Source organism: Cryptomeria japonica, chromosome 11 (genome assembly GCF_030272615.1).
Source record: "Cryptomeria japonica chromosome 11, Sugi_1.0, whole genome shotgun sequence".
NCBI lineage: Eukaryota > Viridiplantae > Streptophyta > Pinopsida > Cupressales > Cupressaceae > Cryptomeria > Cryptomeria japonica.
The window spans coordinates 420,210,553-420,230,399 of record NC_081415.1 but is presented as its reverse complement, the minus strand read 5'-3'; the positions used below and the strand labels follow the sequence as shown (position 1 = coordinate 420,230,399).

Here is a 19,847-nt window from a genome sequence, read left to right as displayed (position 1 = left end):
AATTTTGGCTTTTTTAGGAGAGAAAGTCTCATCCTCCGAATTTGAAATGGATTCCTCATCCCCAGACTCCCTAGCACTAGTATTATCATCCAAAGAAGTGAGGATATAAGAAGAAGGGGCAGGAAGGGCCCAAAAATGATTATCAATTAACACAAGCAACCCTTCAAGAAGGATAGGGTACTTGGCTAGATTCTTCCTATGAACTCTGAAGCTAGCTCGAAGAGAGGACATCAAGAAAAAAGGAAAAGAAACCCCAACATTATGGCAGAAATGGTTTAACAGAACAAAATGGTGGCCATAAACCCTAGTAAAACGCCCATCAAGAGTAAAGTAATCCATGAGTACCTTAAGGAGTTGGGCCCCAAATGTCATTGAGAACATTGATGTCATTAAAGCCGGCAGTCTTCTTCACCAACTTCCCCCTTTCCTTTTCAGATTTCGGAAAATTCTGCACCGTAGTCTCCGTGTAATTCCTATCTATGTAGTATTTCATGCCGTCAGAGGAAAGACCCGTAGCTTCAGCTTTCAAATTCTCATCCACCGTTATGTTGCGCCCATGCAGAGTAATGGTGCCATCCTTCCAACGCCTATCAAAATAAGCAAGAACATCCTTGTTAACCCCCTGCATTTTCTCAATGAAGGGAGTAACACCCCCTTTCACAAGAAGCCTCCAAATTTTATGGTTCTTCTTCAGCTGCTCACAACTTAGAGGCTCAACCCGCTTCCTAGCTCTCCCCATAATGCTCAGAGAAATCACAACAAGCACTCTGAAAAGAGAGGTCCGAACAGAAGAGATATCAACCCACAAAGCGTGCGAAATAATGGCACAATAATTACATCGCCTGTAGCGATCTTTCTAGAGTCACCACTAGTAATAAAAGTAGTATTACTCATTGTCCTTACTGCCTCGAATTCTGTCATGACGGATAAGCATGTAGAGCTCGGTATCCCCCCTGTCTTCATTGGTCCATGTCACTTGACTAGTGCTACTGACCTCTTTGTTAGCAAGGTAGTCGGCAACAACATTGGACTCCCTATAAATATGAGAAATAATACAATTTTCAAAAGAATTAATGATTTCCCCAGCTTTGTTTATCCATACTTCCACATTCCAAGATGGCCTAGAAATACCTTTGAGATAATGTATAATGTTTTTGGAATCACCCTCAATCCAGACATGTTTGAAGTTATGTTGCCTAGTATGATTAAGACCTTGGAAGGCCCCAATGGCTTCAGCAAGGTGGTTAGACTGAGTTCCCAAGGGGAGCGCCACCACTGAAATTAACATACCATTATGATCTCTCAACACTCCCCCACAGCCAGCTGGCCCAGGGTTACCTTTGGCTGCCCCATCAAAATTAATTTTGACCCAGCCCTGCGGGGGCCTTCTCCAAGCTTGGATGATCCTTTTCTTAGGGTTAGTCTTCAGAGCCAAAGAAATATCAATTTGCACCTCCCAAGCCTTGGCAGCCCTGAGCTCATAGTCATTACAAACCAATCTGTTATGGGGGCTAGGCCTTGGGTTCAAAATAGAAAGGTTATCATTAATAGCCCGATTGATTTTTCTAAAAACAATATCAGGCTGAAGGTAGGCCTCCCTGGAAATGCGGTTGTTATGCTCCTTCCATATACCCCACGCAACATGAGGGAAAACAAAAGAGCTTGGTTAGTTCACTTTTATCATGAACCTCATTGCAAGTCAAGCATACCTCTTTGTGGATATCATTACATTGGATCCTCTCATCCACGTTGGAGTTACACCCAATCTCTTTATCTTAAAAGAAAAACACACCTTTCTTCTTTTTGTATTTGCATGGATGTAGATCTAGATGTAATTCCTAACAAATCTCTTCTGCATAACCATGAATGTCACAGTGCCTGAATTGTTTAGAAACATTCTTGGAAATAGTAGTAGCAACATTGGTCTTGCTTTTAATTTTTGGCTTATTGACCATCTTTCTGTTTCAGAATCTTTGAAGAAGATGGCGGACTATTCTTCTTTTCCATATCAAGATAGTGAGCTCGGGAACATGCCTCATCTATGTCTTTAGGCTTGGCCAACAATAATGGCTTCATTAGCTGGCTTTGGAGCTCTCCAATGTATATCATTAAATTTTCATGATCTTGGAAATCCTTCTTGCGAAACTTGCTTGTATATTTGTGAACATTTTGCCTTTGAAATTTTCCTAAATTACTTCCAATTGATGGATCCCTCTTGTCATAACAAGTAATACAAACTTCCTTCTTTGGAAGCTTCTTAAATTCATTGCATTTACAAATTGATGGTTATATCATTCTAGCTAAAGAATAAACATACCGTTCAAATGAAGTGAGTGCATTTCTCAATCTTGCAAAAGTTATTTGTTGTGTTTAATGAATGATATTTAAACCGAAATATACCTCAAGCTGAGCCAGACACTTGTCAAGCTTCTCAAAATTTACATCGTCTTCATATGGCTGGATTTAAGTCTTGGCTTCTGCTTTGAATAGAGGAATAGTTGAAGGTAATAAGCTGGTATCAGGCCACTCTTTCTCATGGGCCTGGGATTGCTCTTTTCTCAGCTACTCATTTGCTTTACAACAGTCTATGGACACTAGTAGCTTTCCCATATGACCACCTTGAATCTTCTTTAAGACTTAAACTAATCAAGCTTCCGAAAGGATGGAGAAATATTTGCCACATTGTTGTTCTTTATATTAAGGCATCAACTCTTTTTCATTGGCCTTGATTTCCAATTTTCTTCTTCCCTTGCTAGTGGATATCTCTGGTTGCAATGGAACCTTATCATCTTTTCCTCTTGCACTAGCTTTTCCAGTAACATGCATTATTCTGCAAAATTAGCCACATTATAAAAATAGCTAGAGAACCAAGAAACAGTGCTACTTTAATACCAATCTGATCTGTAACTAGCATAGATATGTTGTAACTAACTCATCAACACGAATAATAAATCTCTTTCATGAATCAATACCACAAGAACTGAAATATGTAACAAACAGAGTAATAACACAAAAGATTAACCTGGAGAAAACCTATCGTGTGAAAAAGTTAAAGAGTAAGGACTTGCCTTCTCCTTCCACCATCTGCCAATGAATTTACAAGTTTACTGCCCTTCTCAGGCATTTAAGGACACTAATCAGCAATACAATATTGCAATTCTTGTAAACAACTCTACAACTTGCTGAACTTACAGCCTCTTTTTTCACTCAATTGCCCAGAAGTCATTAAGAGATCTTAGAAAACCAAACATCGTGCTTGTATACACAAAAATCAGCAGATGAATCAAACAGATAATTTAAATGATTTAAAACTTTTAAAGGATGGAATTCCAAATGCTTCAATGCCTTTGAATCTCATGGAGTCTGCCAGTTTGTTCTCTGGTGGATATTTTTGACCCTATTTGAAACTGTTCAAGTCAGATGTTTTATGCGGGATTGTTTTGACCTTGGTTTAACAGGTTCTAGTGTTTCAACTGCAACTTAAATCATTAGATTTTCCTGTCCCAGAAGCTGCCTCTGATCTCTGGGTGTCTAGTTCACCTCTGGACCATTCTGTACTTGTGTTTTGTACCTAACTTCAAACTAAGCAATCTCTGATTTATACTGAATCTGCATTGCGAGAGATGCTCAATGTCTTCAAACTGTGTACTTAGGCAATTATAGTGATTGAGATTGGTGATTTTTAGTTGGCTGAATTTACAGTCCAATTTGGATATAAGATGGGGTGGGTATTGTGGAGTAAGTTACAGTTATGAATTCATCACCCTGATTTTCTTTAGGGTTTTTGATTTTGGCAAAGAACCTAAATAGTGTTAATTGAGGAATACCATGATAAGCTTAGCAATGGTCATACTTTAATGCTTCCCCATTCTTTCCCTGTTACATGATTTCAGCTTTTTGTCCTTTTAACTATATGTATCTTCTGAAAGAGATCAAGAAATTCTGATTCTTAGAAAAGTAGAAAATTAAAAGACAAGCCTCTTTTCCCTGATTTCTTGAATGGTCCATAGCTTTAGGGACATTTTAGAATGTCACTTAAGGAGACATAAGGTAAAGACCTTTTTTGAGGTATGCAACACATGGGTTCTTCAACTTCAACTCTGCTAGAATTTCTAATCTTATGAAAAACAAATCAAAAGTTCATTGGATTAGAGTTGAGAACATTTTGAAATCTCGTGACAGAAAGTGAGGTTTTAAACGTTATTTATAACTACCAATGATATTTAAAATTGCTCACTTTGGTTAATTGGGTTCATTTGGATATGTTTTAACTTTTTAACTTTTTCTGTATGAGTATCTCATGTGACTGTATGGAGCAATTTTGCACTTCCCTTGGGGCCAGTATTGTGGGTTCATTAGAAAATCATTCCAAATGTAAGAGGCAGAAGATTTGAAATGGAAAAAATGTTATAAATAGACTCTTCGACTGTGGAGTAGAGTATGCTTTGAGTAAAGCAGTTCTTATGCATAACTTCGAACATGGGGACAATGTAGGAAACAAAATTTGTGTTGAAGGTTCTATTTTACTGTTTATCTGATGCTTCACTTAAATGCAGGAATTGGGATCAATTTGAAACAAACAAGTGCCTGTTTGGTGTGGAAAGCACATTTGATGAGGAGCTGTACACTACAAAACTTGAGAGGGGACCACAGATGCGAGATTTGGAAAGGAGAGCTTCATTAATTGCAAGAGAAATTGAGAAGCAAGCCAGTGGGAATTTCCATGTAGCAGAGGTAAGATTGTATTGCATATTCTTAGATTATCTTTCCATTTTCACCTTTTCTTCTTCTTGTAATTTATATATTGATATTCTTTATTTGCAGTATTGTCAGTTTTTATATTTTTCTCAAAATCCTAGCATCTGTAGTTGGGTTCATGATTTAATTATTGAGTTTTTCTCTGTGTAAAAGGAAAGAGGTGTCCCCTTTGCAAATGAGTCAGAGAAATTTGATATTCTTTATTTGCAGTATTGTCAGTTTTTTATATTTTTCCCAAATTCCTAGCATCTGTAGTTGGGTTCATGATTTAATTATTGAGTTTTTTTCTCTGTGTAAAAGGAAAGAGGTGTCCCGTTTGCAAATGAGTCAGAGAAATTTGATGAGGAAAGCAAGTATTCATCCGTCCTGCGGTCAGAGGATTTTGGGGAAGATAATGAAGATAGTCACGCCGACAGTCATAATGAAGAAACGTTTGGCAATGCTTTTCCTTGCCCTGAGGACTTGCCATCTTTTAAAAGTGACAGCAATAGAAGCCCTCCCATAGTCGGTGAACCTGATAAGAAATCTGGCACTACTTTCCAAGCTTCCTCAGCTGATTCTTCAGGGGTATTTTCATGCTCTGATCTCTTGGCGTTCCTTTTTTTGAGTGTTTGCCAATTAAAAAGAACTTCCTATTCAGGTGTATGATCATTACCTATTTGTTAATAATCAATTTGCTTAAATTGTTATCTTTACTGATGGCAGAGCACAATAATGTGTGTTGTATCTCAAAAATATATTGTTAATATACTTTATTCCTGCCCTGTGGACATATTTAAATATTTTGATTGTATACCTTAGGGATACAATCTTGTTTGCCTCTAAAGTCTAACAACATTATGACTATTGATCTGAAGATTGATGTGGAATTGGGTTTATTTTAGAAAATAAGGGCAGATAATGCTGTATAAGCTATACAAAATATTGATTCAGTAGATGGGGATGCTAGCCAATTACTATAAAGTATAAACTAATAAAGTGTATTAAAAAGCAATATAAGGCACCTTTTTTAGTTAAATTTGATAGGAGGGGAAGGAGAGAAAATATGTTGGAATTAGTTTTGAAGATTTCTCTTCTTTATTTCTGACTTGAATATGTGGTTGTGAGGATGCATAAGGTACATTGTGCATTTGTTTTTTGCAACTTTTTCTGCTAAAGAAAACTATTGTATTAGCTTTAAGCACACAAGTAAAATATCTGAGAATACTGAAATTACTATAAAGTATAAACTAATGAAGTGTATTAAAAAGCAATATACGGCACCTTTTTCGCTAAATCTGATAGAATGGGAAGGAGAGAAAATACGCTGGAATTTTGAAGATTGCTCTTCTTTATTTCTGACTTGAATATGTGGTTGTGAGTATGCATAAGGTACAGTGTGCATTTGTTGTTTCCAACTCTTTTTGCTAAAGAAAAATATTATATTTTTATTTTAAGCATACAAGGAAAATATCTGAAAATACTGAAAGGAAAAATCTCACTGGCCAGGTTGGATGTAAATTCTAATCTTGTAAAGGAGGGTACTATCCTTACATTATTGATCATGAAACATGTATCTTAAGCCAAATAGGAAAGAAGAAAATAAACACAAATAACAGAAAACAAAAGGAAAAGGCTATTGATTATGAGCTTGCTCCTCATCTCCATAATATTCCTTTGTCTTTTCTTCCTACTCTTCAGGTTCTTCCTTAGGCTCCTTAGTATCATCAACTGGTTTCTCATTGTCCAGTGAATGAACTTTGTGGCAGACCATAAAGCAAGTCTAGCCTCTTATTTTATATATTATGCTGTTAAATATTTCTAGATTGTCCAAAATGGGCTCAACACATTCCTTGACTTTGAGCATTATCAGTCCGCTTGATTTGAATTAAGCTAGTAATTCAAAGATGTTATCTATGTGATTTGTCAAGGAAAATCAGTTAGAGTTAGTATGCAGCACCTATGTCTTTTCTCAATTTGCAGTGGAGGCAGCATCTAACAACTTGTGAGAAATGTACCTCGGTGACATTTACAGATTTTATACATAATGACACGAGAGAAAGATTTGAACATTTTATCAGCCACAAACCAAAATCAGTGCAAAAAGCATTCAACACTTTCAAAGGAATAATGAATTCCTTTCAGGTTGTTGAGTCTGCATGCAATGACATTTCACCCACAATAGGGTAGAGAATCATGGATGAATATGATCTTTAAACCAACCAGCAAACATTCACCAATTTTGTTAGGAATGATGTAGAGAATTTGAAAGAGCAAGGTGAAAGAAACAAATCCTTCAAGTCCAAAGAACCTTCAAGTTGCCATTTCTTTCTAATATGTTTTATTCTTTACAAAATATAAGCTTCATAGACAGCCTTACATGTTGGTGATCCAAAGATTATTACAAACGAGTAGTCATTTAGTTTTTATAACTTAAAGAGGCAGTTATTAGGGATAATTAACTCATAACTGCCTTTACAACCACTTTATATTATTATAACTAACAAAGCAACCCTAAAGTGACATATGTTAACTTAACTCCCTTTGGAAACATCAATAGTTGAGGTGGGGTTTATCCACCCTAACTGCAAAAACATAACAAAACTAACATCTTACCCCTCATCAAGCTCTATTATAGCTTCGTTTTTTCCTCATGGTGATAATTTGGACATGAAAATTCCCCACTTGTTGATGACCTTTCCCATGGTGGCCAAGTTGAGCAGTTTGAATTCCTTGGAGTAAAATTTATGTTGAAGAATGAGTTGATCAACATGTATCTTCTAGATTCTCAAGTCTTTGACTTGGGCTTACAAAGTGACCATGTTAGATCTGAGATCATTTGTGTCCTCTACAAACAATGTCTAGAATGGAGTGAGGAGCAAGAGATGTAAACTTAATGTGACTGTCCATCTGCAGCAAAAGGGATTATTCACATGAATCTGGGGTAAAAACATTATCAGAGCTATACTCAAGAATGGTAGCACTTCAAACTGCAAAGTCAAAGCAACATCATTCAAGATGTAATGATCTTCTCTAATGGTGAGCTCAAGGAGTTAAATTGGCCTCTCAATAATTTCATAGTGATTCTCAAGGGTAAAAAACCATCTAGAATAATGTGGAGCTTGACTCCTAATTGGGCTTTATCAAAGGCATGGTTAGGAGAATTTATTATCCTTCTCAAGGCATCTTGCATATGGCACTGGGATCCCAAGGTTGTGATAAAATCTTGATGCGTATATACCATTTTTCTTGTATCTTCTATTGTGTTGTATACCATAAGGATGAGAGTGTTTTTGAGTATGCTTGGAACTATCATAAAATTGTCTCTTGATCGCTGCCCTATATGTTTCCCATACACTTACTTGAGTAATGGTGATGGGTGCTTGGATGCTTACTCAATCTCTATATTCAGCTAGAGCCCCCTTTTTAGCTTTCAGGTGAGCAACTTCCAATAATCTTTGGAAATGTGCACTGCCAAACTCAACATGTTTTGAATATCATGTTGATCAATTTGAGGGAAAGTGCGGTAGTGGAGTTTGAAATGTTCTCCTTTTGTTTCCTTGAGATTCTAGAAGCTTGATCACCATTTGAACCATGGGGCATCAAATTTGATCGAGGTTATCAGCGATGCCTTCAGGGTTCCCAACTGATACGCATTGCATCAGTCAGGTCTGGAGTGTATTTAGGGAACCTCTTTTGCCTTTTCAAAGCTGCTCACAAGAAGACCTGATCCATGGATTGCATGGTTCACCCGTGAAGCTTAGGAGTAAAAATAAAATTCGTGATCCTTGGCTTGGATTGGGAGTAACTGTATTAATGATATGATGAGGTTGATCTTCCATGGTAACAATTTCGATCTTTCTCTTCTCTTTTAACTTTTTTGGAGGCACTTGGAGGACTAGGAGGCAATGGACTATGATCGTTCCTTTTTCTATTTGGATCCTCATCATTGTTGTCATCACTTCTTCCTTGCCACCCTTGGTTAGCAACCTCTTTAGAAATGCAATTAGATTGTGAAGAACCTCCTTGATTGCCTTCTTGTTCTAATATTTTAGTAGTATAGCCTCCTCCATTTCCATTGGTTGGCCTCAGCAATAGGAATCCTTCCAAATCCATAATGGTATGGAGTATCTTCTGATTTAGGGCAAAGTGACCTTGGATCTCTTTCAATCAGCTCCATGTTTACAAGATCTGGGTTTATTAGATAATCAGAATCAGGTACTCTAATGTTTCCTGTAGAGACACTCTTTCCTTGGCTAGTAGGGTAGTCATAGTGATGCTACTTAGTGACTGCACAAGTATTAACACAATAGGGTAGTTTAATTTTATCCATTAATGCCATCAATTTCATATATGTTCTTCATCTCACAGTTTTTACATAAATCTTAATTATCATGTTCATGTTTGAAGCTTCCTCCTAGGAATTGGGATAGAGCTTTTTTCATCTTTCCTCTGGTATTGAAGTGATTTCTCATTTTTATCACAGAAAATTTGAAATAGAGGAGATCCATACTTAAATCAGCTGCAATAATCTTCTCTCTACAAGTGAAGTATCCAACCTTGATTGAATACCTGATGGGAGACTTGTGTTGTTTGTTGTAAAACTTGTGCATCCAATTTTTGCATAAGAAATTGCATCAAGAAAAGGAAGTCATGTGTATATGTACGAAATATATAGGTTTTCCCCTGAATTCAAAGGCCCAAATGTATGTGAATGACTCATTATTGATGTACCATTGAGTCTACCATCTGATTGCCTTCATATCTTCTTAAGAGATGGGAAATCTAGCTTTGAAATGACTTAAAGTCGAACTCGTTATTGATCATTCTAAAACATTTATCCAAGTTTTCATGATAGATCCCTGGGTAACATTTGTACACAAAAGCATTTTGCACCTTGGGTACCATTGGTACACAGTAGCATTTTGTGCTTTATCAACTTCCTAATTTCAGTAGTTGTCTTTTTGTATAGAGTGCAAGAGTGCTTTCACAATATTTCATGACTTATTAGAAGTGACGATTACCAATTATTGATGAATTTTGCTGCTGATTATCTGTGCCCATTTGAACCACCTATGTTCCCTTAACACTTGCTTCGTGAGGAACAACGAGGGATGGGAAAAGAACTGCATTAGGTTCACCAATGTGTTTGGTCAATAGAAAAATGGCATGCATGTATTTCCTCTTGAACTAAGTGCACTTGGAAAGCTTGGTTCTTGAAAAAAATTACTTCAGTGAGGAGAATTGAGTCTTTAACAGACATCAGGTTTGCACAATCCATGAGATAGAGTAATCAACTGCTTCCGGAGTAGATTGTGTGTAAATTTTTGCATCAACGTTTCGGATCACACTCCGTGATCCATCATCAGGATGTAGAGCTAGAGAGCATTGTTTGTATACCATCACTTATTTGCAATCATGGTGTTGAATGTGCACATGGATTCTTTGACACTTAACTTGAATACAGCTTTTGGAATGGAAAACATCACCTGAAAATTTTCAGGACTGAGATTTGTAATTTCTTGGCCGTAGATGGTTGTTATTATGGATATTTTCGCCATATTGTATATATATTCTGGCATCAGGTCTGGGCATATAACTGTTTTTGGGAAACAGACTCTAGTGATAAGTCTTTTAGCAATATATTCACATGCATCTTGTTCTGAAATTTCTTGACTTCATGTCTTTGTGTTTGAATCCATTGTCTGTGACCTCGATCTTGTTTAGCATATGGAGAGGTTTGGGTTTCATTTGACACCTCATTGTGAACCTTGTCATAGATGCTGCAGTTGTGAACCTTCTCATAGATGCTGCAGAAATAGAGACAATCTTCGGGTACAAATGTCGGACAAATATTTTTTGGATTTAACTTGGGCTCTCAACCTCTTTTGCAGGTTTACAGGTGTAAAGTAATAAACACATCCTACGTAAAGAATTCTAAGGATGAAATCCCAACTGGATTAAACACTAAATCTCAATGAGTTGAAATTGATAAGAATAAACAGAGATCAGAGTAATTGAGACACAGAATTAGAAAGCTGAGAAAGAAATAAAGCTTATTGTTGCTGGTTTTGGTTTGGGCTTGGGTTCGGGTTTGGTTCACAGGTTTGGGCAAAATTTTTTTTGGTTTGGGTTTGTCCATACAAAAATGTATTAAAATAAAAAATGTATACATAGTTTCACCAGCAATTAATTTCAAAATACATTACTATAAAACTAGTTAAATAACATAGCAAAATATACCACCATATTGATAGTCAAAACTCAATTGTCATGATATATATTAAAGTTTTAGTTCAAAAATAATAATGTCAAGTGTCAACAATCGGCCATCATTGATCAAATATCATATGCATCATCAAAAATATCCTCCTCCATATGCTGTGGTAAATTAGAAGAACCACAAATATTGCCGCTGGCACTGGCATTAGTATTGGCAGTAGCACTATTATGCTCACTAGGTGGCTCATGGTCATCATCAACTCCAAGTGCATCAAAGTGGGAAATGGAAGCATCCAACACAATATGCTCTGGCTCGATATCCCACTTCTTTGTCTCGACTCTCCCCTTCTTTGTAGGCTTTTTCTTTGTAAGGAGCCGCAATTTTGAATGCACATACACCAAGTCCTCCGTCCTTTTTGAGTGTAGTCTATTGCACTTTATTTTGTGGATGGAGTATATGCTTAAATTCCTCTCAGATGAAGACGAATTAGCAACCTATCAAGACAAAATTAGAGAGTTAAGAGTTACAAATAAATTTAAAATATAAACAAAACTTAAAAGATGAAAGCTTTTTTTTATAAAACTATTATGCGACAAAATTTTGATGGCAAGAGGTTGTAGGTGTGGGTATAATTCTCCATGGAAGTACCACCAACTATGAGCATCAACCATATACTTGTCTCAAAGAGAATCAAGACTCATGAACTCAGCCCTCATTGCATTCCGCATGTCACAATCACTAAAGGGTCCGCGAATTGCTGTCTTGTACACTTGAGCAACTTAAAGATCTCTATATGGGGCAACTCTTGTGCCAACAGTAAGGAGCTGAGAACTATAATATTTGGGACTCAATGCAAAGGCAGGAAGATGCAACGGAGTTGTCATTTTGTTCCACCTCTCTACCATGATTTGGTGTAGCTGTTTGAAACTTTAAAGAATAATTCTTTAGGATCTTGCTCTTCTGCATTTATTATGACTTTCATCTTCTCAATCATTGAGTTGATGACATCATATACCTCACCCAAACAAGGCCTATTTATGTCAGTATAACGGATCATGCTCAATATAGGCTCAGTGAGACTGAGGAGATACTCAACACAATCTCACCAAATGTCATCTAGGATCATTTTCTTAACCTTTGCTGCCCTTGTAGTGCTAGATTGCCTCCATATGGTCCAATTAGGGCTGATTAACATGTTAGATCATGCCTCATGAACCTTCCTAAGCCGTCTCAACACAAGTGTGTTGGAAGAAAAATGGGTCTCAGCAACCTATTTCAAATCAAAATAAAGAAAATTAAATGTATAAAAATAAAAATAAAAATAAAATAAGTGTTTTTACTAAAGTAAAACATTTTTTATTTATTTAATAGTTAACTTACCTTCAGCAGCTCCAATCTCAAGAATTGTCCAAATATGCCTGGTGACATATGGTGGTTGGTGACGAACATTTGGATCTCTTCGGCATCAACATACACCTGTTCAATCCATTCAATTTTGGTGCCAATTTTTTTCAACATAAGGTTGAGGGAGTGGACAGCACAAGGCGTCCAGAAAATGTGTGAATAATGCTCAACCAATAACCCAACAGCCGTACAGTTTTTGGCATTGTCTATTATAACTTGCACAACATTTCGAGGGTCCACTTCCTCAATGGCTTGGCAAGGAATGTTAGCAATAAATGGACCATCCTTCACTTGTCCTTTACAATCCACTACTTTTAAAAAACATTGCTCCTTTAGGGGTCACTGCAATAGCATTTATCAATGGGCGATTTCTCGCATCTTTTCATTCATCAGATATGATGGACACAAATGCTGCAATGCCGCTCAAGGACCAAGCATAATAGAATTATATAACATTTTTCTTTGACTTACCCCTGAATACATATGTCAAATCGTTGTAATGCGCACCTGCACTACAATTCCATTACAAGAGACTTTTTTTTCTCTAAATTCCAGTTTTTGAACCTGCCAAAATAGAAACCTTTGTTTGTTTTATCATTTCTGGGTCTTCATTAGGACAGGTTGTAACACTGTCATTGTTCAAGTACCAAAATTCGCTTTACCCATACATCAGCATCATACTTTTGAGTCTTTGAGAACTTTTTTCTACATTATTTCCTAATGATTTTCTTTCTATTCAAGAAGACACTTCATTGCTTAGCTCAATGTGTTTCCAATTTGTAATATTTGTTTCTAATTATACCTGGCAGACCTATGACATTTACCTTCTATTGTCTTCTAGGTGAGAGCATCTCTCCATCATAATCATTTTGCGAGGGATACATCTTTGATCTCATCAAATGCTAGTGACCAACCAACAGGTGAAGTACAGAGTTCAGATCTAACTGCTTCTCTGGTTAAAGGTGTTAGCAGGTATGCATCTTGATTCTTATTCTAAGTTCTATAATCATATTGGCATCTTGTGAATTATGCAACTCCGATTTCTGGTCATATTCTTTTTTGTGTGGACTTGTAATGCAATGATTGAGTATGGATTCATAACGTGATGATTGAGTATGGACTTGTAATGCCATGATTGAGCAAACTTCTAGGTTTACCCTTGCAGGGAGCTAAATGAGTCAAACATACGTGAAAATGTAAAGAATAGCAAGCAACATATGGAAAACAATGCCAATCGGCAGGCATCATTTACTGAGAGTATGAAAGACATTTCTGTAAGTAGAAACAAATTCATAAGCAGTGGTTTTCTATGCTTTCCTAGCTGGTTTAGCGTCTTTATATGGATGCTGCTGATTTTCTGTGAAATAATTATGTAGTCTGGGTTGTGTTTATGATTCCAAAGAAGTTCAAAAGAGTTCAAGAGGCCAATCTGATTCCATAGGAAGTGTGATGCTTAATTTGTTGGGAACTGTCTGTCATTATGAAATGCTGAAGTATTCTTGGTGCTATTGATCATGCTTAACTGACTTTCCATCTGTTCCCACAGCATCTTGATATCAAAGTAGTGTTTTAATGTTTTGATAGACATCATCTTAACCTGTGATTTGCTAAACTATAGCATTTATTTACGTCGTATGGAAAATACTCACTTTGCGTATACAATTGATTAGTGAGAACATTTTTAAGTTCTCATTGTAAAGGCAATTGATCATATATAGCTGCGTATGATACTGCTCAATCCATGGGAAATTTATGTGGGTCAAGATCCACTGATATGTAGCTTATCTGATGAGATTTCTTCTTTTGTATTTTAAATTTTTTGTCTGCAGAAGGAACTGGATGTTTTCCCATCAGAAGTATCAAGTGCGTATGAGAGTTCTGCCTCTTTTAAATTTATTGTTTCTTTCCTGCTAAAATTTTCTTCTGTCATTTTGAAAGGGAATAGAGGTTCATATCTGTGCCCTTACATGAATTTTTTTCAAGGAAATTTGTTCAATAATTTTAATATTTTGCTTTCAAATGCAGTTAAATGCTAATTTATTTTTAATCTTGAATATTTCTTTCATATAAATGCAGCTGATGGAGGGAAATTGCCTTCAGTTGACAGATCAGAAATGTTGCCAAAGGTGGAGTGTTCAGGTGTGCTCAGTATTGAGAAAATAGGATGGTTATTAAAACATGACTCATTCTTCTCTCTCATTTGCTATGTGGCTCTCTGCAGGCTCTAGTCATTCATCAACTTTATCAGCTGTTGCTGCAAGCACTTTGAGCACAGGGTCATCTGAGCTTGTTGAAGTTACAAAATCACCAAAACCTGCCTCTTCCAGCAAAGGCCCATCAGCCATTCAACCTATTTCTCCACAGGAACAATTTCCATTGACAACTAGTACAGGAAACTCAGGCTCGTCAATTTCAGAATCACCGGCATCCACCTCTGCATCATCTGCATTGACATCTTCATTTGATTCACCTACAGGAAAAGCTTCATTAAAGAAGTCAGCACTTAATCCTAATGCAAAGGTATTGGAACATTTTGTTAAAAAGAATCTTGCTAAATATCCTTCCACAAATTATTTCAAGAGAAATACTGACTTGAGGGTCTATTATGTTGTTTGCAAATTTGTTTTCCTTGTCGTGCAGGAATTCAAGCTGAATCCAAATGCCAAGAGCTATACCCCCTGTTTCACTACACCTAGACAAACATCTTCAGTTGTTCCAGGTCCAGTGTTTGTGCAAGGGAGTATCCCACCTCTGACACCCATGCAATCCGTGCCAGTTGGGCTTGGAGTGAACTCTTTAATGCAGCAAGCTTCTCAACCTGCAAAGTTTGCACAATACAACAATGCACTGACAGCAACTGGACCAAATGGACCATTTCTCCAATCTGGAGCTACTTTTGTGCCACGCATATCAGGAACTACTGTACCGGCAACTTTGCCTGCACAACAACCAATCAAAATTTCACCTCCTGGACAGCAGGCAAGTGTGATGGAGAGTACTGGTTATTTGTCTTGGTTATATTCTATTTAATCAATGTTCTACTAGGAGAGATTGCTTTAAGTATGTTAGCTGTCTAGTTTAAAGTTTACGAGAGTGGTAACTTGGAATGTCCTTCCTATTGTTGTGCACCATGAAAACAAGAGAAGATAGTTTTTCATGCTAAGACTCAGTAAGGACAGTCTGCATGTCTAATTTTTCCTGGTCAACCAAAAATACAACATTTTTACCAATTAATAATATGAAAACTCTGAAGTAATTAACTATAGCAATAACTATCATGTTATCCTGTCCTGAAGAAAGTGGAAAAGCTAGGGTTCAAGATAACGGAAGAAGACAGATAATATATTGTGCAAGTCTCCAGGTAGTGGGGGGTGTTTAGACAATTATGTCTCTTTAAGAAGGCCTTTGTTTTAGAATTACCGCCATTATTGGTACCCTGTAACTTAAAATTCAAACTCAATTCGACCTCTACATCAGCTTTAAACTGCTTGCATTTTCCAAACATACCACTGTTGTGTATAAGGCAATATGCCCACACAATTCTTCTATACTCATCAACAAGAGCAGGAAGTGTAGTACAATAGACTCTAAAGCACTAGATATTGATTTTAACAACATTGAAATGCTAGATGTTTTGACTTCTTTAGTCTACAAATGTCAGCATGCACCGTTTTGAAATAACAAGTGCCAATTTATACCATTTCCATCGACAATATTTTTTTCCCCTCCCCATAAGCTGAACATACCAATTTCTATGTTTGAAATGCAAACCAGCAAACATATTATTATTGAAATGTTGTGTTTGAAACAAGTAGCCTTTCATACCATTTCCTTCAAGGATGTTTCCCTGTTCTGTTCGCCCTTCATATAGGGTTAACATATGTGTTCCCAGTTTGAAATGAAAGAAAACCAGCCAACATATTATTTTTCTGAAATGAAGAAATTTTCTATTCAGGGTGACATAGCTTCAGAGACAGAAAACAACCTTCTAATTGAATGCAGTCAAATTAGAAACTTATCATATCTTAACAGCCTCAAATCTGTAATGACTATGCTCTTTAACTCGTTTGACAGGACCCAGAAATATGACTTCCAAGTGCCCATGTCTAGTGATCTTACTGATAGACAAGAAAGTTTTATTTGAACTACGCATATAAAGAACATTTTGAAATGTAAATTTCTCTACCTCATCCAGGTTGATCTTGATGTCTCCATTAGCCTGCAAAATATTTAATTTTCCATCAACAAATATCTCCAAATTTCTCTGCTTAGGTCTTAAACAAAATCAAACCAAACACACTAGTTACTCATGTTATTACTGGCATGATGTCATCTATATCAAGGAACCAATATCCCTTCCCAAATGAGTCCATTGGGAAACCATTAAGGTACACTAATCTTCATCAACAAAGTTAACTTGTCCTTATTTCCTCTTTTCTCTAGCCATGCTGACCACTCCCTTACAATCTTTCTTGTATGATCCTTCTTTGCACAAAATAATTTAAAAACCACCTGATGTTGGACATAGAAGTGTTTTTACCTTAATTGGTTGATGTAAGTAAAGATAATTGTTGCTTGTGCTTCTTTCCCTTGGAATCAGCCAACAAAGCACTCTATGAGATTCTCCTTTCCTAAGCTAAATTGTCTGTTCCAACTGTCTATACAATTTATCAAATTTTATTAAATGGAGGAAAATTATAAAGAACAATTATAACAAACTTGTCATTTACTTTTTAGTTGATTGCTATTAGTTGATCCTTTATGTCTTAAACAAATGTTGTTGAAGGGAATCCCCTTCCAGCATCTTGACTGAAAACATAAAATATGCTGTGTGAACATTAGAAATCTGATAGATTTCAGTTTTTCCCATATGTTCACTGTAGGTGAAACCTGAAGCTTTATCCAATATTTCATTAGTAGTGAACAAAATAAAAGATACATAGCTATCTTTATTTAATTCAGTCCCCCTTTGGCTTCATCTTAGGAAATTCCTTATAGATAAATGCATCCAAACTCTTACATACAAATATGCTTATCATTCTACTTTTCCAAATGGGTAATTATTAGCATTAAACCTTTGAGACTCTGACATCATAAGGCTATTTAAATTTGCCATGACCTAAAATAACAACCAAACAAAAAGATAAACAAAGACTTATAGGATAATATGATTTCTGATCCGAGCCTTTATGTTTCAGAAATTTACCAAAATCTGTATTTTTGTGGAATATAACTCATTAATTTATGCAGAGATATGATGCTGTTTACTGCTGAAAACCAACTTGAATCTGTGCCAAAGACCAAACTTTCAAAAAAAAAAAATTTCTTCAAAATATGAGACCTTTATTGCAGGTTTACTCTTTGAGTCTTCTGACACAACAGTTCTTCTCTTACGTCTTTCCTTTTGTGGACCCTTGCACACCTTCATTGCTGATAGTTTGAGAGAAAAGCAAGCAAAGATAGGGAAGAATTTATAAATTGAGAGGGGAAGTCCTGATGTGATATTATTTCATCAGATTAGAAAATGAAATGGATGAATACATAAAGTGAGACGTGACCACCGATCACCAACTAATCTTTAGTTACAAGGTTAATTGCACCCTCCCTTATTACTAGCTTCTGTAAGCAATTATGTTTTAATATTGTGAATTTATCTACTATGTCGCCATATTTTTCAAATATAGGTACAAATGTCTTTCATTTATGAACATCATATGAAAATTTCAAACATTTGTTTCTTTGCTTCATCTCTTTGTGTTTAGTTTCTTTAACATCAAAGGGCCCTTTTGCCCCAGTACTTTGTTGTAATTGAATATGATTTTTAAGCAAACTTGCTTACTTTGGTCATTTATGGACATTGATATTATTTCGTTCCTTCTTTCTCTATTTCTTTGTATACAATCTTTGCCATTTTATTATGATATGTTTACTGTATCTCGAAAAATTCGCACCATAATAATTTTTTAGATTCATAAGTCTTGAAGATTCAACATTCCTTCCTTTTGACTATTTTCTTCCAGTATTGCCATCATTTGTGCCATACTAAATTGCCCTTAAGGATCTACTATCTAAGCCCTTTTCTTGTTTTTGTTCTTTAATTACCTAAGTCACAGGATACGGCGATTTTCATGGATGAGGTTCGAATTTAATTGAATTTCAAACTTCTATAAAAAAAATCGAATTTAATTGAATTTCCTCTATAAAGCACTGCTATCTGCCTCTAAACACAACTCAGCTGGTCGTGGGTATTCTTTGTATATGCTTTGTATCTATTGGGTCACGGGTGTCTGCAACTGCTGGGTCGCCCTCGGATTTTCTCCAACAAGGGTCGCTATTCTGATAATTTATTGGAAGTATACATATATTTAAAAATAAACAAAATTATAGAAGGCGAATTTTATCCGAATTTTTTTTCGAATTTTTCCCTTGTCGAATTTCATCTGAATTTCATGGCTGTCGAATTTGAATTCAAATTCGAACCTTGTGACTTAGTTAATTACCATAGAGATTCTTTGAACAGTTGTTCTAAGTCATCACATTTGTTCATTCGGCAGTATGATATTATGTTAATGGTTGTTCATATTCTAATTATTTTGCCACACATGTTTCAACTCTATATTAGTTAGAATGGTTATTTTTCTTAACATCATTCCTCTATATTCTTAATTTCATGCTTATTATTCATATCCATTTTCTGTAATGTTGATTTTGGCTCTAGGGAATTGTTCACTTATATATCGCAGTATGAAACTTTTATGTGTTTGGGACTAGGCCAGTTGTAACTGTTCATGTTACCATGTATAAACTCCTTAGAAAATGATAACGAGTTTTGCAATACTAATTTTTTCTACTTGATCTATACATGATTCATCAATGTGGATATTTCTTCACCGTATGCACTGACCCCAAGTTCAAAAATAACCAAAGGAAGGCTGCAAAGTGATACTTTTTGCAACTCTATGTGTGCTACTGACATTGTATTTCATTATGCAATCCTTAACATGCTCAGTTTCATGCACTTCAATTTTCACACTCTTCAATATTATAACAAAATGGCCACCAATTGGCTTGGAAATCAATGATGTTGCTTAGTCCTTAGAAAGTATTGTTTTAAGATTATTGATAATTCCCTCGGCACCCAGAGTAGGCCGCCTCTTGCAAATAGCCAAGCAGCATAATCAAGACAAGGAAATAATAGGAAGATGCTTCTCACGATATGTGCGAAACAAGGTTTGGATATCCACATATCTTCATTATGTAGTACTCATTCTAAGCTTATCAATGAATCTTTAACAGAGATGTTTCTCCATGTAGCTGTGAAGTTACACTGCCAAGAAGGTACTGTACTAGTTTTTTCGGTATCTTGTCAGAACTTAGATGATTTCCTAGAATTGCCAACTGGATTGGTTGCCCCTTCTTGAGAAGCAACGGGCCAACTGCTTCTAATTTTGATTTCCGATGAACATTATAAATTCTTAGTGCA

At 36.0% G+C, this 19,847-nt stretch overlaps 1 protein-coding gene across 8 annotated transcripts in view; it reads left to right on the top strand.

Moving 5' to 3' along the window:
- The window catches only part of LOC131073623 (polyadenylate-binding protein-interacting protein 4), an 89,320-nt gene that overhangs the window by 28,370 nt on the left and 41,103 nt on the right, over positions 1-19,847 (top strand). For all 8 annotated transcript variants that reach the window (XR_009112922.2, XM_058010103.2, XM_058010105.2 and 5 more), the window contains 8 exons: positions 4,557-4,734; positions 5,059-5,325; positions 13,206-13,336; positions 13,530-13,638; positions 14,194-14,227; positions 14,441-14,503; positions 14,586-14,884; positions 15,005-15,343. Coding sequence is in view for 7 of the 8 variants with exons in the window: in XM_058010103.2 (XP_057866086.1) it covers positions 4,557-4,734; positions 5,059-5,325; positions 13,206-13,336; positions 13,530-13,638; positions 14,194-14,227; positions 14,441-14,503; positions 14,586-14,884; positions 15,005-15,343 (1,420 nt within the window). In the remaining variant the exon portion in view is untranslated. The remainder of the gene's footprint in view (positions 1-4,556; positions 4,735-5,058; positions 5,326-13,205; positions 13,337-13,529; positions 13,639-14,193; positions 14,228-14,440; positions 14,504-14,585; positions 14,885-15,004; positions 15,344-19,847) is intronic.